This window comes from Caenorhabditis elegans, chromosome V, assembly GCF_000002985.6.
Source record: "Caenorhabditis elegans chromosome V".
NCBI lineage: Eukaryota > Metazoa > Nematoda > Chromadorea > Rhabditida > Rhabditidae > Caenorhabditis > Caenorhabditis elegans.
The window spans coordinates 20,635,657-20,647,897 of NC_003283.11; the positions used below are offsets into that span (position 1 = coordinate 20,635,657).

The window sequence follows — 12,241 nt, forward strand, 5'->3', positions numbered from 1 at the left end:
AAATTTCTCAAGTTTTCGAGAAAATGTACTAAAGGGTTTATTGTCACAGGACGGGATTCAAGCTGATTGAAATTTTTTTACATTTTCCAGATTTAAAAGTTTTGCACATTTTCAGTGATATATCTAATGCTTCCTAAAAATAATGTTTTTTGAAATTTTCCAAGCATTTTCAGAACTAAAAACATATCCAGAATACTTTCCAGAATTTCCAAAACTACCTTTCCAGAAAAAACCTGACTGAATATTAGTTTATTTATACAAAACTTTATTGCATAATTTTTTGAAATTACATCTCCGACATTTTGGTCCTCTTCCCCTTTCTTATTGGCCGACTTTCGGCGAAATTCTTGATCAAATCCGTAAACTTGTGAAACCCAATTTGCTCGGATTCCACGTGACTCAGCTCAATTCGGCCAAAATCCAATGGCTCAAAATCTTGATTTTTGAGACTTTCAATATAAAAATCTGGAATTCGAATGCGCAAGTAGGCCGCCCACTCTCTGTTCAGAAACTGGAAAAATGTTAGATAAATTTTGAGTATTTTCGAAAAAAATTAGAACCTGGGCTGCATTGCAATAGTTGGGCAGGTAGATGTAGGGACGGATTGGGTAGATCTAAAAATCAGGACTATTCAAGAATAGTTTTACTGTTCAGCTCACATCTTTCCCTGAAGCTTCCAAATTGAAATTTCCATCAGAGTCAGTCAAATTCATTGCAAACATTGTATCTGGCAGCACTAAAATACACAATTGAATCAAGATAGTTATTGTCAAATTACCGTAATTCGCTTCGTAAATTGCCACTTTTTCATTTTTCCACGGTAATCCATTGCAAAGAAATTGACCCTTTATCTTGACGAATCCGCGGGAGCACAGTGTTATGGAAATTGAGAAAATACACAAAATTATTAAAATTTGCATTTTGAAGATATGAGTAATGGTTTTCGATTGTTATTTCATTTTGTAAACCCTCGACAAAACAAGTTCACGTTTAGAAATATGAGCTTTTTTCCTTTTTATGATTGCCTGCCAGCCTGTCTATCGCCTTTTAGAAGCAATACAACAAAAATTTGATATAGGCATGAAGTAAGCGAGCGGTGCAGGCATTTTTGTGCTTACAATGTTTTCTCATGTTTTACTTTCGTTTGAAGGAGAGAAAACCACACAGAGTTTTGTTCAACAATTTATGTATTTCAATTTTCTGCTGTTTAATGTATTATTGATGGCAAAACTCGACAGGCTGCTCCACGAGGACAATAGTAGTTTCCGTTACAGGGTGGGAAGTCATCAGAGGTACATCTGCAAATAATATTGAGTAGTTCAACTGTGTGCACTACAATCATATATTAAAATTACCTAGCATCTAGGGTGGACGGTATATCGGCATATGTAACGATCAGTATATAAATTGGTACTGTGATTTGGTTTAGAGTACCACCAAAAAATTGGTAATTACGAATTCCCTCGTGAGTTTTGTCTTCAAATTCGAAGTTTTTTGGATTTGATTCGTCAAGGGACCTTCCGTCGATGAATATGCCTAATTGCCATGTCGTTTCGGGCATTCCATTCATTGACTTTGGGAGATATTCTTCATTATACTTACTATTATTAATCATCCTTTCTGAAACATAACTAATTGAAAAAAGGCTTTGCAGTTATTTTTTCTTTAAGTTTGGAACTAGCAAGTTTATTTAACAACAATATTAAAACAAACTTGAAAAATAATCAAATTCCGATAGCTGGAAATGTCCAGTTAAGCCCATTCCATTGTTTTCACTGCACAACTTTTGAGCATCTTCGTACAACCAACAAATGCCGTCAGAAAAAAAGCGAACTTCGAGACAAACATAAAACGTTCCATTAGATGTCACTCTCGTCGATAGTATCGAATTTTCGGGGCATATACTAACAGTATAGTTGAAATAAAAGTAAGGGTCGTCAGAATAGAATTCCAAACTGTAGATTGTTTTATTCACCAGCCATTCGCTCTTCGTTGAATTGAGAACGAGTGGAAATTTCTTCAAAGGACATCCATTATCTGTCTCGTTTCGCTACAATTATTATTTGTTTTCTATTTTGCTTTTTTATTTTTGTGAATTTGAGAATTGAATTTGGTAAAATATTACTTTTGAAGTGATTTTAAGGCTTTAAAGGAGGACTAACGGTTTGGACGATTTTGAACATATGGACCAAAAATGTGCTCAAACAAATGAATTTCTTAATGAAACTTTTTAAAAAAATTTCAAAACACTAGTTTAAGCTAAAATCTTGATTTTTGGCCACTTCTCAGTGTCAGATTTGTCCGAAATTGACTTTTTTAAATTATAGTTCTTTATTGCATATTTTGGTAGTTTATCTCATTTAATTTTGGTGATTGTGGCAAATTAAAGCCGTTAGGTAACCAATTGCGATGCTTTTTGACTACCTAACGGCTTTAAATGTACTTTAATCGACAAAATTCAATGAAATAAACTACCGAAATATGCGATAAAGGGTGATAATTTTGAAAAAGTATATTTGGGACAAATATAACACGGAAAAGTGGACAAATTTCAAGATCTTAGCTAAAATCAGTGTGATTTATTTGAAATTTTGAACCGCGCCATAAAAAATTTTGAAAATTTTTTGAAAGGTTCTTTACGTCCGAACCATTAGTCTTTCTTTAAATTACACGAGTAATATTTGAAAGTCCAACGTAAGATGAAATATTTTCGTTTCAAGAATTTCTAGAAATTAATCACCTTAAAAGCCACAATGAATTCAGACGGCGAAGCAAGTCTTTCAATCATGAAAGTTCCATATGAAAAATGCTGACATCCTTCTGTTTTTTTTTTGCACGGCCTGTGTGAAAAATTAGGAGTTGATAATTACCGGGACGTTTTCTGAATCTAAAATTACCAAACAATTAGAATCCCAAAAACAAATTTTCAAACAGTCTTCCCAGGAATTGAGAATAAACCTGCTAGTGGTATTACCAGATATTTGTCCGTATACTATCATCAATTTAAGCTCAGCTGTGATAAGGTTTGGAGAGCAAAAAATCAAGAAAAACCAAAACATTTTAGCCATTTCTGGTACAACTGAAGTTGTTTGAAAATTTTGAGACTTTTTTAGAAAAGGTCTCGTAAAGTTGGTATTGAACAAAAATGCGTTTTATTAGTCAACAGCTAGATTTCGGCATTTATGACCGAGTCCTTTTCTAAGTCCAAATAATATAAAAATAACGTTTTTACTTCATAGTTTAAAGCTTATTTTGAAAATTTTACAACATTAAAAATGTTAGAAAGAATTTCACACAGATAACAAACAAGGGTAGTGTACCTGACCTCTTCTCGATTTTCAGACCCCGATTTCTGGCAAATAACTTATTGTAAAAATTCACAAATTTGAAACTCCTTTACAATGGTTAATTTTATAGTTAGAGGACTCAAAGTTGATTTTGGAATACTAAAATTGTCATTTTTCAATTTCTAGTGGTTTTGTACACTTCAAAAAATTTATTTTTTTGCTCAAAAAAGGACAGCCATTATTATAGATGATTTTCTCAATGATACCATAATCAATTGGGTACGCTTCTGTGTCAGAAACAAACGCATCGGTTTCTTTGCAGTCGGTAACATTTAGATTGTTGTGAGCTTCTCCATTCAAAATCTTTCTCCGAGTTTTATATAATTGTCACGGTTACATATTAAAACTGAAATAATGTATACCTAAAATGTGATACTAGTTTTGTACCACTAACTTTCTTGCAACATAGTTAAAGTAGTTCAAGTTCTGAAAAAAATTTTGATCGATCAGCCATCATTTTTTTATAATACATCGAAAAAAATGCTTGTGATGTTTCTGTTTGACATGTCGAAACAGGTGGAAACTACAATTGTTGGTTTTTCAGTGAAACCTCTTTTGAGATCAATGTAAGTATTGGTCGTATTTTAAAAATGTTTTTGATATTTGTTGTGTTCACCAGTATATTTTCTGTTTCCCTTGTTTTCAACTTATACCTATTTTGTGTTATCTATGCACAACCGGATAAAAGTGAGCCTTCGGAGGTTTATGTTTAGCTCGACATAATTTCAGACAAACTGCCAACTGTCTACATTTATAACATGATTATCAGTAGTTCAGTGGACATTATCGTCATGTTCATCACATTTATATTACCTGTCACCATGACTGATGAGGATTATGCTGCGTTTCGAAACTCGATACTCAGCCCGATTTTGACAATCAATTGCACATTTTTCTACGAACACCCATTGTACTTGACATTTCTAATGAGCATTCAAAGGATTTATGCCGTATTTCAACCATTCAATCAACATTTCACGAATGGAAAACTCTGGGGTTACTGTGCAATTGTGGCGGTAGGCTGGACTTGGCTGAAGCTGAAAATTTCCAAAAGTTCCAGATTTTCTCATGGATCCTATTGCTGATCCCATTTTTCTCTCACTGCCCCGTGAATATAAACCAACGAGTTTTTAGCTTTGCAGTCGCATGCCAAGAAAGACACCCTGTGAGACTTCTTCACCAGCTTGTGTGATTAATAAATTGAAAGTGACATAGAAACTTCTAGATTCCCTAAACACTAAAACAAAATGCAAACTTAAAATTAAAATCTCTTACAGATTACGTCACTCCAAAACAAGTACTTGATTATTTTGCCGTTTACAACTATGCTGTTGAACGTTTCTCTGATTTTTTATCTGGCACTGCAGAAAAGTTTAGTTCTGAGAAACGCAGGCGGCGGAAGTAGTAAGCTTTTTTGAAAGGAAGGGGTTCTGATCATAACAAGAATTTTATTTCCAACAGAAAATACATTCTGAGATGGAAGAACTAGGGTTCCTAGCTGAGTGAGGCGCGAAAGGCTGGCCTCACGCCGACCTCACGCCGACGCCGCGCGTGGGAGCTCTTGGGAGCCCACTGTGCTTATATTGAAGTGTAAAGCGCGTTCAACAGTGGAAATTGCATGTACGGTTGAAGCAAAAATTTTTTAAAATTTTCAGCAGTGACATCCAATGTGCCTTTAAACCCACCTCGTCCAATATTTCACCGATCTCGACAGAGACAAAGTTTTGAGAGGATGCTTCTTTTCCAGTCAATATCTACAACTTCAGTTCTTCTCTTATACGAAGTTAGCAACTTGTTCATCCGAATTTTCAATGTAAGCAAGATTGTACAAATTTGCAATTAAAGTGTATGCGTTTTTAGGCGGAGTACATGAGTCTCTCCGAAGACATCAGAAGGTGGATGTTTTATATTCGAGTGACGCCTACTGCATTGTTTTGTTTTTTTATATATTTTGTCGGCACTGCTTCGATTCGGCGACTTTTGATTGAGAGAACCAAGTTGTTGTATAAAGGAAGCTATGATTCAACTACAATAATTGTTATGTAGCAGTTTATTTGTTTCCGTTTTTCGAACGTTATTTTGCTATCTTGAACAGTTTTGAGAAAAAGTTGTAGTTCTCGATAATGTCCCAAATACTTTAAAACAAGTACCTATTCATTTTAGAAAAGTGTTGTTTCAAGCAAATAAATTAATACCTGGGTAGATCCTGGGTGCATCCTAACAAGGTTTCATTTTCAGCAACCTGGAAACTGAAACTTAAACATTATTTAAAACCGTTCATCTATAAATATGGACTAAGAGAATAACTTCGATCAACGCCAAGGGTGCCGCCGAACTCTTTTTTTTGATTTTCGGTTTTTTTTAGCAAACCGGAATGTCGAGAAACCGAAAAATTGGAAAACCAAAAAATACATTTTTTGATTTTTCGGTTTATCAAAAAACCGAAAAACCAGCAGACCTGGCTACGCTCGGAAGACAACAGTTGCACCAATTTTATTTACACAATTTTTTTTGAAAAGGTTTTGGAACCATAGAAGTAGTTTTTAACACTGTCCCCATTGGCGCTACGCTACCTTAAAAACAATTTTAATCTGTGATCTTTCTCGTGCAAACAGACATTTTTAATCGGGAAGTGACAACTATTTTCTCGCACGACTAGGTAGTCACATATTTATAACTTATTATTGTGACTGAGTTTATTGTGATTTTTGGTGATTTTATAACGTGCAATTTATTTTCATCATGATTTTTTCCGCCATATTTTTTGGCCTCGTGATAAAAAATCCATCATAACAGCAATTAATTTTTTGATCTGCTTGTTTTTTTTTGGAGCAATTCGCGATATGATGACTCATGGATTGGGAATTTGGTTTCAAAGTTTATCAGTTACAGGTGGAAAAATTTATTCCATGATTTATGACAACAGCCACATAAAACCTGTGAATCACAAAAATACAAACAACTGAAGATAAGAAAAACCATCAATTAAGTCTTTCAGCCCAAAAAGCATCAATTTGGCTGCTGGCTAGCTCAATCATCATAGTATGTGAGATTTTCGAATTTATTTCCTGCTTTTTCTGATTTCTTAGCCCCAAAAACGTCATTTTTCTCGAAATTCCGCGGAACAGGTGGAAGTGAAAAAATCGAGAAAATGCCATTTTCGCTTTACTCTCCAATTTCTTAGACTGCAGCTTATTACTTTTTATGATAATAATAATACTTATTGTTATTATTATTATAACATTGATATGTTGATAAAGAGCTTTTAGTTTGCAGGATTTGAAAATGGTTCAATTCTTTTTGGTATTTGGATTTATTAATTTGACATCTCTATTGTTCAATGCACTAGTATTTCATGTTATTTATAAACAAGTTGATAAATGTATGTGGCTGATTTTGATACTTTCAAACGACCTCAAACCGTTCTATTGAAGATTATACTTTCAAAATTTTTGAAAATTTTTAAAATTACAATTGTTGTCAAAATATATTATATTTAAAATGAATTGAAAACATTTGAATTTATTTTAATATTAATTACTGAGTCATCTATCAAAATGTCTCACAGAAATTTTTTTTTTAATTGACGGGTCTCAAATTTTCTCCAGAAATCGAGAACAATTCAGCTCTTTCAAACTTCACTGGAAGATATTTGAAAAAATGAGAAAATCTAAAAAAAACAATAAGAAAGTTTATATAAATTTCAAATAACGTGTTTGAATAACAAATATTACAAGATTATTGAAAATTAATGAAAAAAAAAAGAAGTTTTTTGACGACTTCCTAATTTACGATATGAAAACCGGAAACTAGCTATAACAACTGGTAAAACTGTGAATAAACTTTTTTGAAGCTTCTTGGTAAAAAATCTCCACGTTTTCAGCTAAGTTCCCAACAATATACATATATAACACGATAATTGCAAATTCAATGGACACTTTTCTTATTTTGATAACATTTATAATACCTATTGTCTTGGACGATAAAGTCTACTTTGGTACTTTTCAATGTTACTTTTTTTCCGAAATTTCCCAATATTTCAGAATTTCGCCGATTTGCCGGTTCCTCCTTGACAATAGTTGGTACATTTTTCTATGAGCACATATTCTACCTAACTATTCTTATGACACTACAACGTGCTCATTCGATAAAACGTCCAGCGAGCAAACTGGTCACGGATCGAAGAGTGTGGCTGGTTTGTAGCGGTTTTGGGGTCAGTTTATCAATTTTTAATTGTGGAATTTTTTATACAAGAATATATTTTAGGTAATCTCACTTATTATATTGATAATTCCTTTTTTATCAAGTTGCCCTGTCAACATCAACCAACGAAATCTAAGCTTTCAAGGTGACTGTCACGAAGAAATACATCCGGTATAGGTTACAAGAAAAAGAACAACTAACTTTAACCATCTATTTCAGATAACCGCAATTCAAAATAATTATTTAATTTTGATACCTGTTATAACCATGTCAATTAACGCTATTGTACTTTTATATTTAGCAGCTAAGCGTGGAGAAGCTCTGAGAAGGAGGAGGCTTAATAGTCAGTTTTTAAACTTTTACTTCTAGAATCAACAGATAAAATTAGTATAAAATGTTGAGACAATTTTATCTTGAAATTAGAAAACACTTTTTTAAACTAAAAAATTCAGTCAAAATTTTTCGATTGTTTTAAACTTTGCAGTTAAAGGTGGAGTAGCGCCAGTGGGGAAAGTGTTGAAAACTACTTGTATGGTGCCAAAATGTCCGAATATCATAATGCAACTTTTTTCAAAAATGCCAAAACTTTTTGCCGAAATTATGAAAAATCAAAAAACAAATTGTTTTTTTCTTAACTCAAGAACCTGAATATTCGTTTTAATTCCATAAGCTGCACTGATAATATTTTGAACTTTTTTAATTTCACACATCAAACTTTTCTAAAATTCTTGAATATATTTCAGTAGTCTCAATTTCATCTACATCCAATGTGCATCAACTCCCACCACTAGCAACCCGGTCAAAAAGCCGGCAAAGTTTCGATCGGTGCCTATTGCTACATTCAACTATTACAACCTCGTTTCTATTCTTGTATGAACTTACAGGGCTTCTTTTGAGAGTTTTCGTGGTAAGCTTTTCAGTTTCAGACACAATTTCAATTCAATAACTACAGAAAGACTTTCTGGCTTTATCCGAAACTGTTCGCCGGTTCATATTTTATTCAAGAGTGTCCACGATTTCGCTGCTCTGCTTTTTGCTGTATTTTGTTGGAACTCCGGCGATACGAAAACTGATTTTACAAAAAGTATTGAACTTATTGAAAGGAAAAGCTGGTCATCGAACTCCTACTACTACAACTGTACTTGTTTGATTCATTGTAATTGCAATAAAAATATATCACACTGCCCCTTCACGAGTGATCTAAAAATTCCAACTGTTGTCGCACGGTTAAGAACGTGCTCACACTTTTCTGGGGAAAAGTTCCCGTATTTATTGTAGATCAAACCGTGATGGGACAACCTGACACCATGCGCTGTCTTGTCTTTTGATTGTGTAGTTTGTAGTGTGTAACGTCACGCTTCACAAAAATGAAAACTTGGCTTTGAGACCAATTGTTATGAAACAAAACAATTTCAAATAAAATTCAAGAAAATGGCTCAATGTTCAATTTCAACCGTTTTCAAGTTTTTTTGAGTGGCAAATTCAATTTTTAATGTTTTTCTTCAAAAAACGCTTTGCCAAGATTCGAAAAAAGAACTCCAGTTTTTCCTTTCCTGAATCCATTTCAAGCCTCAAAGCTTCAAACGCTACCTAACCCCTATCCGTTACCTACCCCAATTGCCTCATCCATCTTCATGAATATATCGAAAAACAAATATAATCTGGGCAATGAGATGAGTATCCATATGTCCATTGCATTTGGAACGGGGCGGAATGTATGCTCATTCGCAGGGGATGTTTAGGCAATTTACACTCTCAAGTGATTCTCAAGTAGTTCAATAGGAGACTATCATCACTTCATTTTTACAATTTTTGGAATATATGTAGTGTATCAATTTTTCATTTGAATTCTTGCAGTTCCCATATCAAACAAAATTTCGAAAAGTCTCCTAAATTTCCAAAAGACCTGTTGCATGGAGTGGTGTTCATTACGGCGGAAGTGATTCGATATGCTAGTACAGTATAATTATGAGGCAGGGGGGGGATCTACAAAATCCGCGTGGCGAACCGTGATTATGCTAATTCTTGCGCCGTGGTGATGAAGGCCACAAGCCTATCCCCCAAATCATGATCCTGTATATACTGGCGTCACGCTTCTCGAATTTTTATGCATGATTTTTTGATTTGTGTATTATTATTATTCAAAGTACGGTACGTTATGTATATTTTTCACATTTTTATGGCTTTTCGTAGTCTAGAGACTAGGAGTTTCAGGTTTTAGGCTTGGGTTTAGGCTTAGGCTTACGCTTAAACTTAGACTGAGGCTTAAGCCCTAACTCAAGCTTTGAGTCTATACTTAGGCTTTAGACTTTACTATCCACTGTAATCTTAATTTTCAAAAAAATCTCTAAAAACACTTGACTAATTGCCTGTTGACCCTTCTCCCCAGAGTCGATGAGCACATAATCTAATCTCGGAGGTCCAGGACCACTTGAATGCGTGCTCTCGATACCCATATCAATTTCACTTTATTTGATTTGCAGAGGAGGACTATTAGCAGATTGCGTTGCTGCCCCCAAAAAATGGCATGGTGTTTGAAAATTAGATTACTCTAGTGGTTACTGTAGTTCGTTCATTCCAAATTTTCCAAATTTTCCAAATTTTCTAATTAGCACCCAACTGGAGAATGGAGGACATGAAAATTTTAATGGGGCCCCCAAATTTTCGGGAGCGCGGGAAAATGAGTGTTATGGTAGTAAACGCAGTTGAGTGCAGACAAATATTCTTATGTGTGTGAATTGAGACAGCTGTCTGGCGGGTGCCGTACCCATATTTATGTGCTCAATGAGCTTTTTGTCCTAGAAATGTCATAACTGTCATGACGTGCAGCGGAACTTGTTGAATAACTTTCGAAATTTTTATCTCACTTTGTCTGGTTTTTTGTTGAAAAAATCTGATTGATTTTGAAACATCAACATATAAGGTTTCAAAATACAGTCTAATTAACATATTCTCATCAAAATTCTCATTATCATAATCATCATCTAATAAGCACCCATCAATATCTATGAGATGACCACTTTTAATCATAATTAGTCCCCCATTCCTTCAACTAATTGAAAATTTATGATCTCCTTCTAGTAATCTTTTCCTACTACCCAAAAGCATGTTTTCAAAATGTTTACGACGTGCGTAATACAATAATCCGGGTCCGGTCTCCTTTCACACCCTTTTCGGACCATGGAACACTTGTTGGACATAAACTTGTTGGGAGGCGCCCGTATAAACATTTTGTGTAGCAACTTTGATGAAAGTTTGTAGTTTGGATTTTTGGACCACAATGTTTACGGAAAATAAATAATACTTTTTTGCAGAACAGAGACTTCAAGCCTGAATCTTAAAGCTTAGGGCCTTGTTGTAAACTAGAAAAACACCTGAAGCCTGAGCTTGAAACCTAATGTTTGCAGCCTACGTTAAGCTAAATCATGAATATAGATCTAGACTCAATCCAAATGCAACACCCAAGACTTAGCTTTAGCCGAGCTTTAGCTAAGCCTCAACCTAAACCAAAAATTAGTCCTAAATCTCAAGTTTGAACTTATCTTTTTAGCATAAGCCTAAACAAAATGTTACGTTTGATTTCTGAGTTTATAGATTCAAACCTGGGATTTAGTCTGAATCATAAACCCTAGATCTAAAACTAGGTCTCAGCATGAGTCTTAGTCAAAACCTAAGTTAAAACTTAAGGCGCAGCTCACAATTGAGCCTGAGCTTACATAAAAAACCTCGAGCCAGAGCCTAAGCCTACACCTGCCTGTGTGAAACCTGCTGTGATATTTTTTCCCTCCGCAAAAAACATATTTGATTAAAATCTCGATTCGAGAACTTCCTTCTATCATCTGACAACTCGTCAATTTGACACACATCCTCTCTTCATCTTCCCAACTAAATACAACTTGTCGTCGCCGCCGTCCTCTTCGTTCCCTTCCCAACAATTCTCACTGCTTTAGGAACCAACACAAATTTGCGAAAAAAATGACTCCGCGGGACGATTATGTTCTTGACACATAGGTGTCTCGTGTCTCCAGAAATCTCCTGCTATGTACCTTCTTGTGGTGTTGGAGGTGTGTGGTGAATGAGACGGGGGAGAAGACACTTGAATAAAAAAAGAGTCAATTTTGTAATGGAATTGAACGTGAACGCCACGCGAATCGCTCAATTTTCTGTCTTGTTGCCTATTTATTCAAAAAGTTTCATTTTCGGTTGTAGGCCGCGGTTTAAACCTAGGCCCAGACTTAAGCTACGGTTAGGGCTTAGAAAGTCTTAGGCTTGAGCAAAACCTGGTATTACTCGTAAACTTATGCTTAGACATTTAGTCAACCTAAGACTTCCGCTTACGTTAGTATTAGGCTTGAAACCTGGTTTAAACTTTGTTCTAGACTGACACTTGGTCTTTAAGCTCAGGCTCATGTTTCGGCTCAGACTTAGGCTTAGGCTTAGGCTTAGAACTAGGCCCAGGTTTAGGCATAAGCGTAGATTTAGTTTGTATATTCAGTCTTCTAAAATCATGCAACCCTACACACTTTCACTTTTGAAAAAAGTAAACAAATTGGAATATATTATTAGCGTGGGTGTTGAACCGTATCAAAATAGTCACAAAGTCAAATTTTTTTGTCCCTGGGTGGCAGGCAAGGGATAAAATATGAAATTATCCCGCGCATAATTTTTTTTCGTCATTGACTTTGACCACC

The 12,241-nt window shown here is 34.8% G+C and overlaps 4 protein-coding genes and 1 non-coding gene across 6 annotated transcripts; 3 read left to right on the forward strand and 2 right to left on the reverse strand.

The window, feature by feature from the left end:
• Positions 1-244: 244 nt before the first annotated feature.
• On the reverse strand, positions 245-1,299 carry ttr-13 (Transthyretin-like family-containing protein). Its single transcript, NM_075585.3, has 5 exons — positions 1,119-1,299; positions 779-941; positions 660-736; positions 561-614; positions 245-511 (listed from the first exon to the last, which is right to left on the reverse strand). Exons 2-5 carry the CDS (start codon positions 918-920, stop codon positions 287-289), a joined length of 498 nt encoding a protein of 165 aa, NP_507986.1. The 5' UTR covers positions 921-941; positions 1,119-1,299; the 3' UTR covers positions 245-286.
• Positions 1,208-2,788, reverse strand: Y44A6B.3 (CW domain-containing protein; the record flags this gene model as incomplete). The annotated part of the gene is made up of 4 exons (NM_075586.4): positions 1,208-1,298; positions 1,356-1,620; positions 1,714-2,050; positions 2,741-2,788. 4 exons carry the CDS (start codon positions 2,786-2,788, stop codon positions 1,208-1,210), a joined length of 741 nt encoding a protein of 246 aa, NP_507987.2.
• Positions 2,789-3,937: 1,149 nt separating this feature from the next.
• srxa-14 (G-protein coupled receptors family 1 profile domain-containing protein) lies at positions 3,938-5,393 on the forward strand (the record flags this gene model as incomplete). The annotated part of the gene is made up of 6 exons (NM_075587.2): positions 3,938-4,034; positions 4,077-4,363; positions 4,408-4,512; positions 4,625-4,751; positions 5,003-5,160; positions 5,208-5,393. 6 exons carry the CDS (start codon positions 3,938-3,940, stop codon positions 5,391-5,393), a joined length of 960 nt encoding a protein of 319 aa, NP_507988.2.
• A 1,146-nt stretch (positions 5,394-6,539) lies between these two features.
• Positions 6,540-8,724, forward strand: srxa-15 (the record flags this gene model as incomplete). Of its 2 annotated transcripts, NM_075588.3 has the most annotated exons (7): positions 6,540-6,729; positions 7,231-7,344; positions 7,391-7,560; positions 7,614-7,721; positions 7,770-7,893; positions 8,294-8,457; positions 8,503-8,724. In NM_075588.3, 7 exons carry the CDS (start codon positions 6,633-6,635, stop codon positions 8,698-8,700), a joined length of 975 nt encoding a protein of 324 aa, NP_507989.2. The 2 variants fall into 2 exon arrangements, with proteins under 2 accessions (NP_507989.2, NP_001294747.1); NM_001307818.1 differs by lacking the exon at positions 7,770-7,893 and having other exon boundaries at positions 6,633-6,729; positions 7,614-7,695; positions 8,503-8,700.
• A 3,220-nt stretch (positions 8,725-11,944) lies between these two features.
• Y44A6B.5 lies at positions 11,945-12,003 on the forward strand. Its single transcript, NR_070295.1, has one exon. It is a non-coding gene; the product is annotated as an Unclassified non-coding RNA Y44A6B.5 (non-coding RNA).
• The last annotated feature ends 238 nt before the right edge of the window (positions 12,004-12,241 follow it).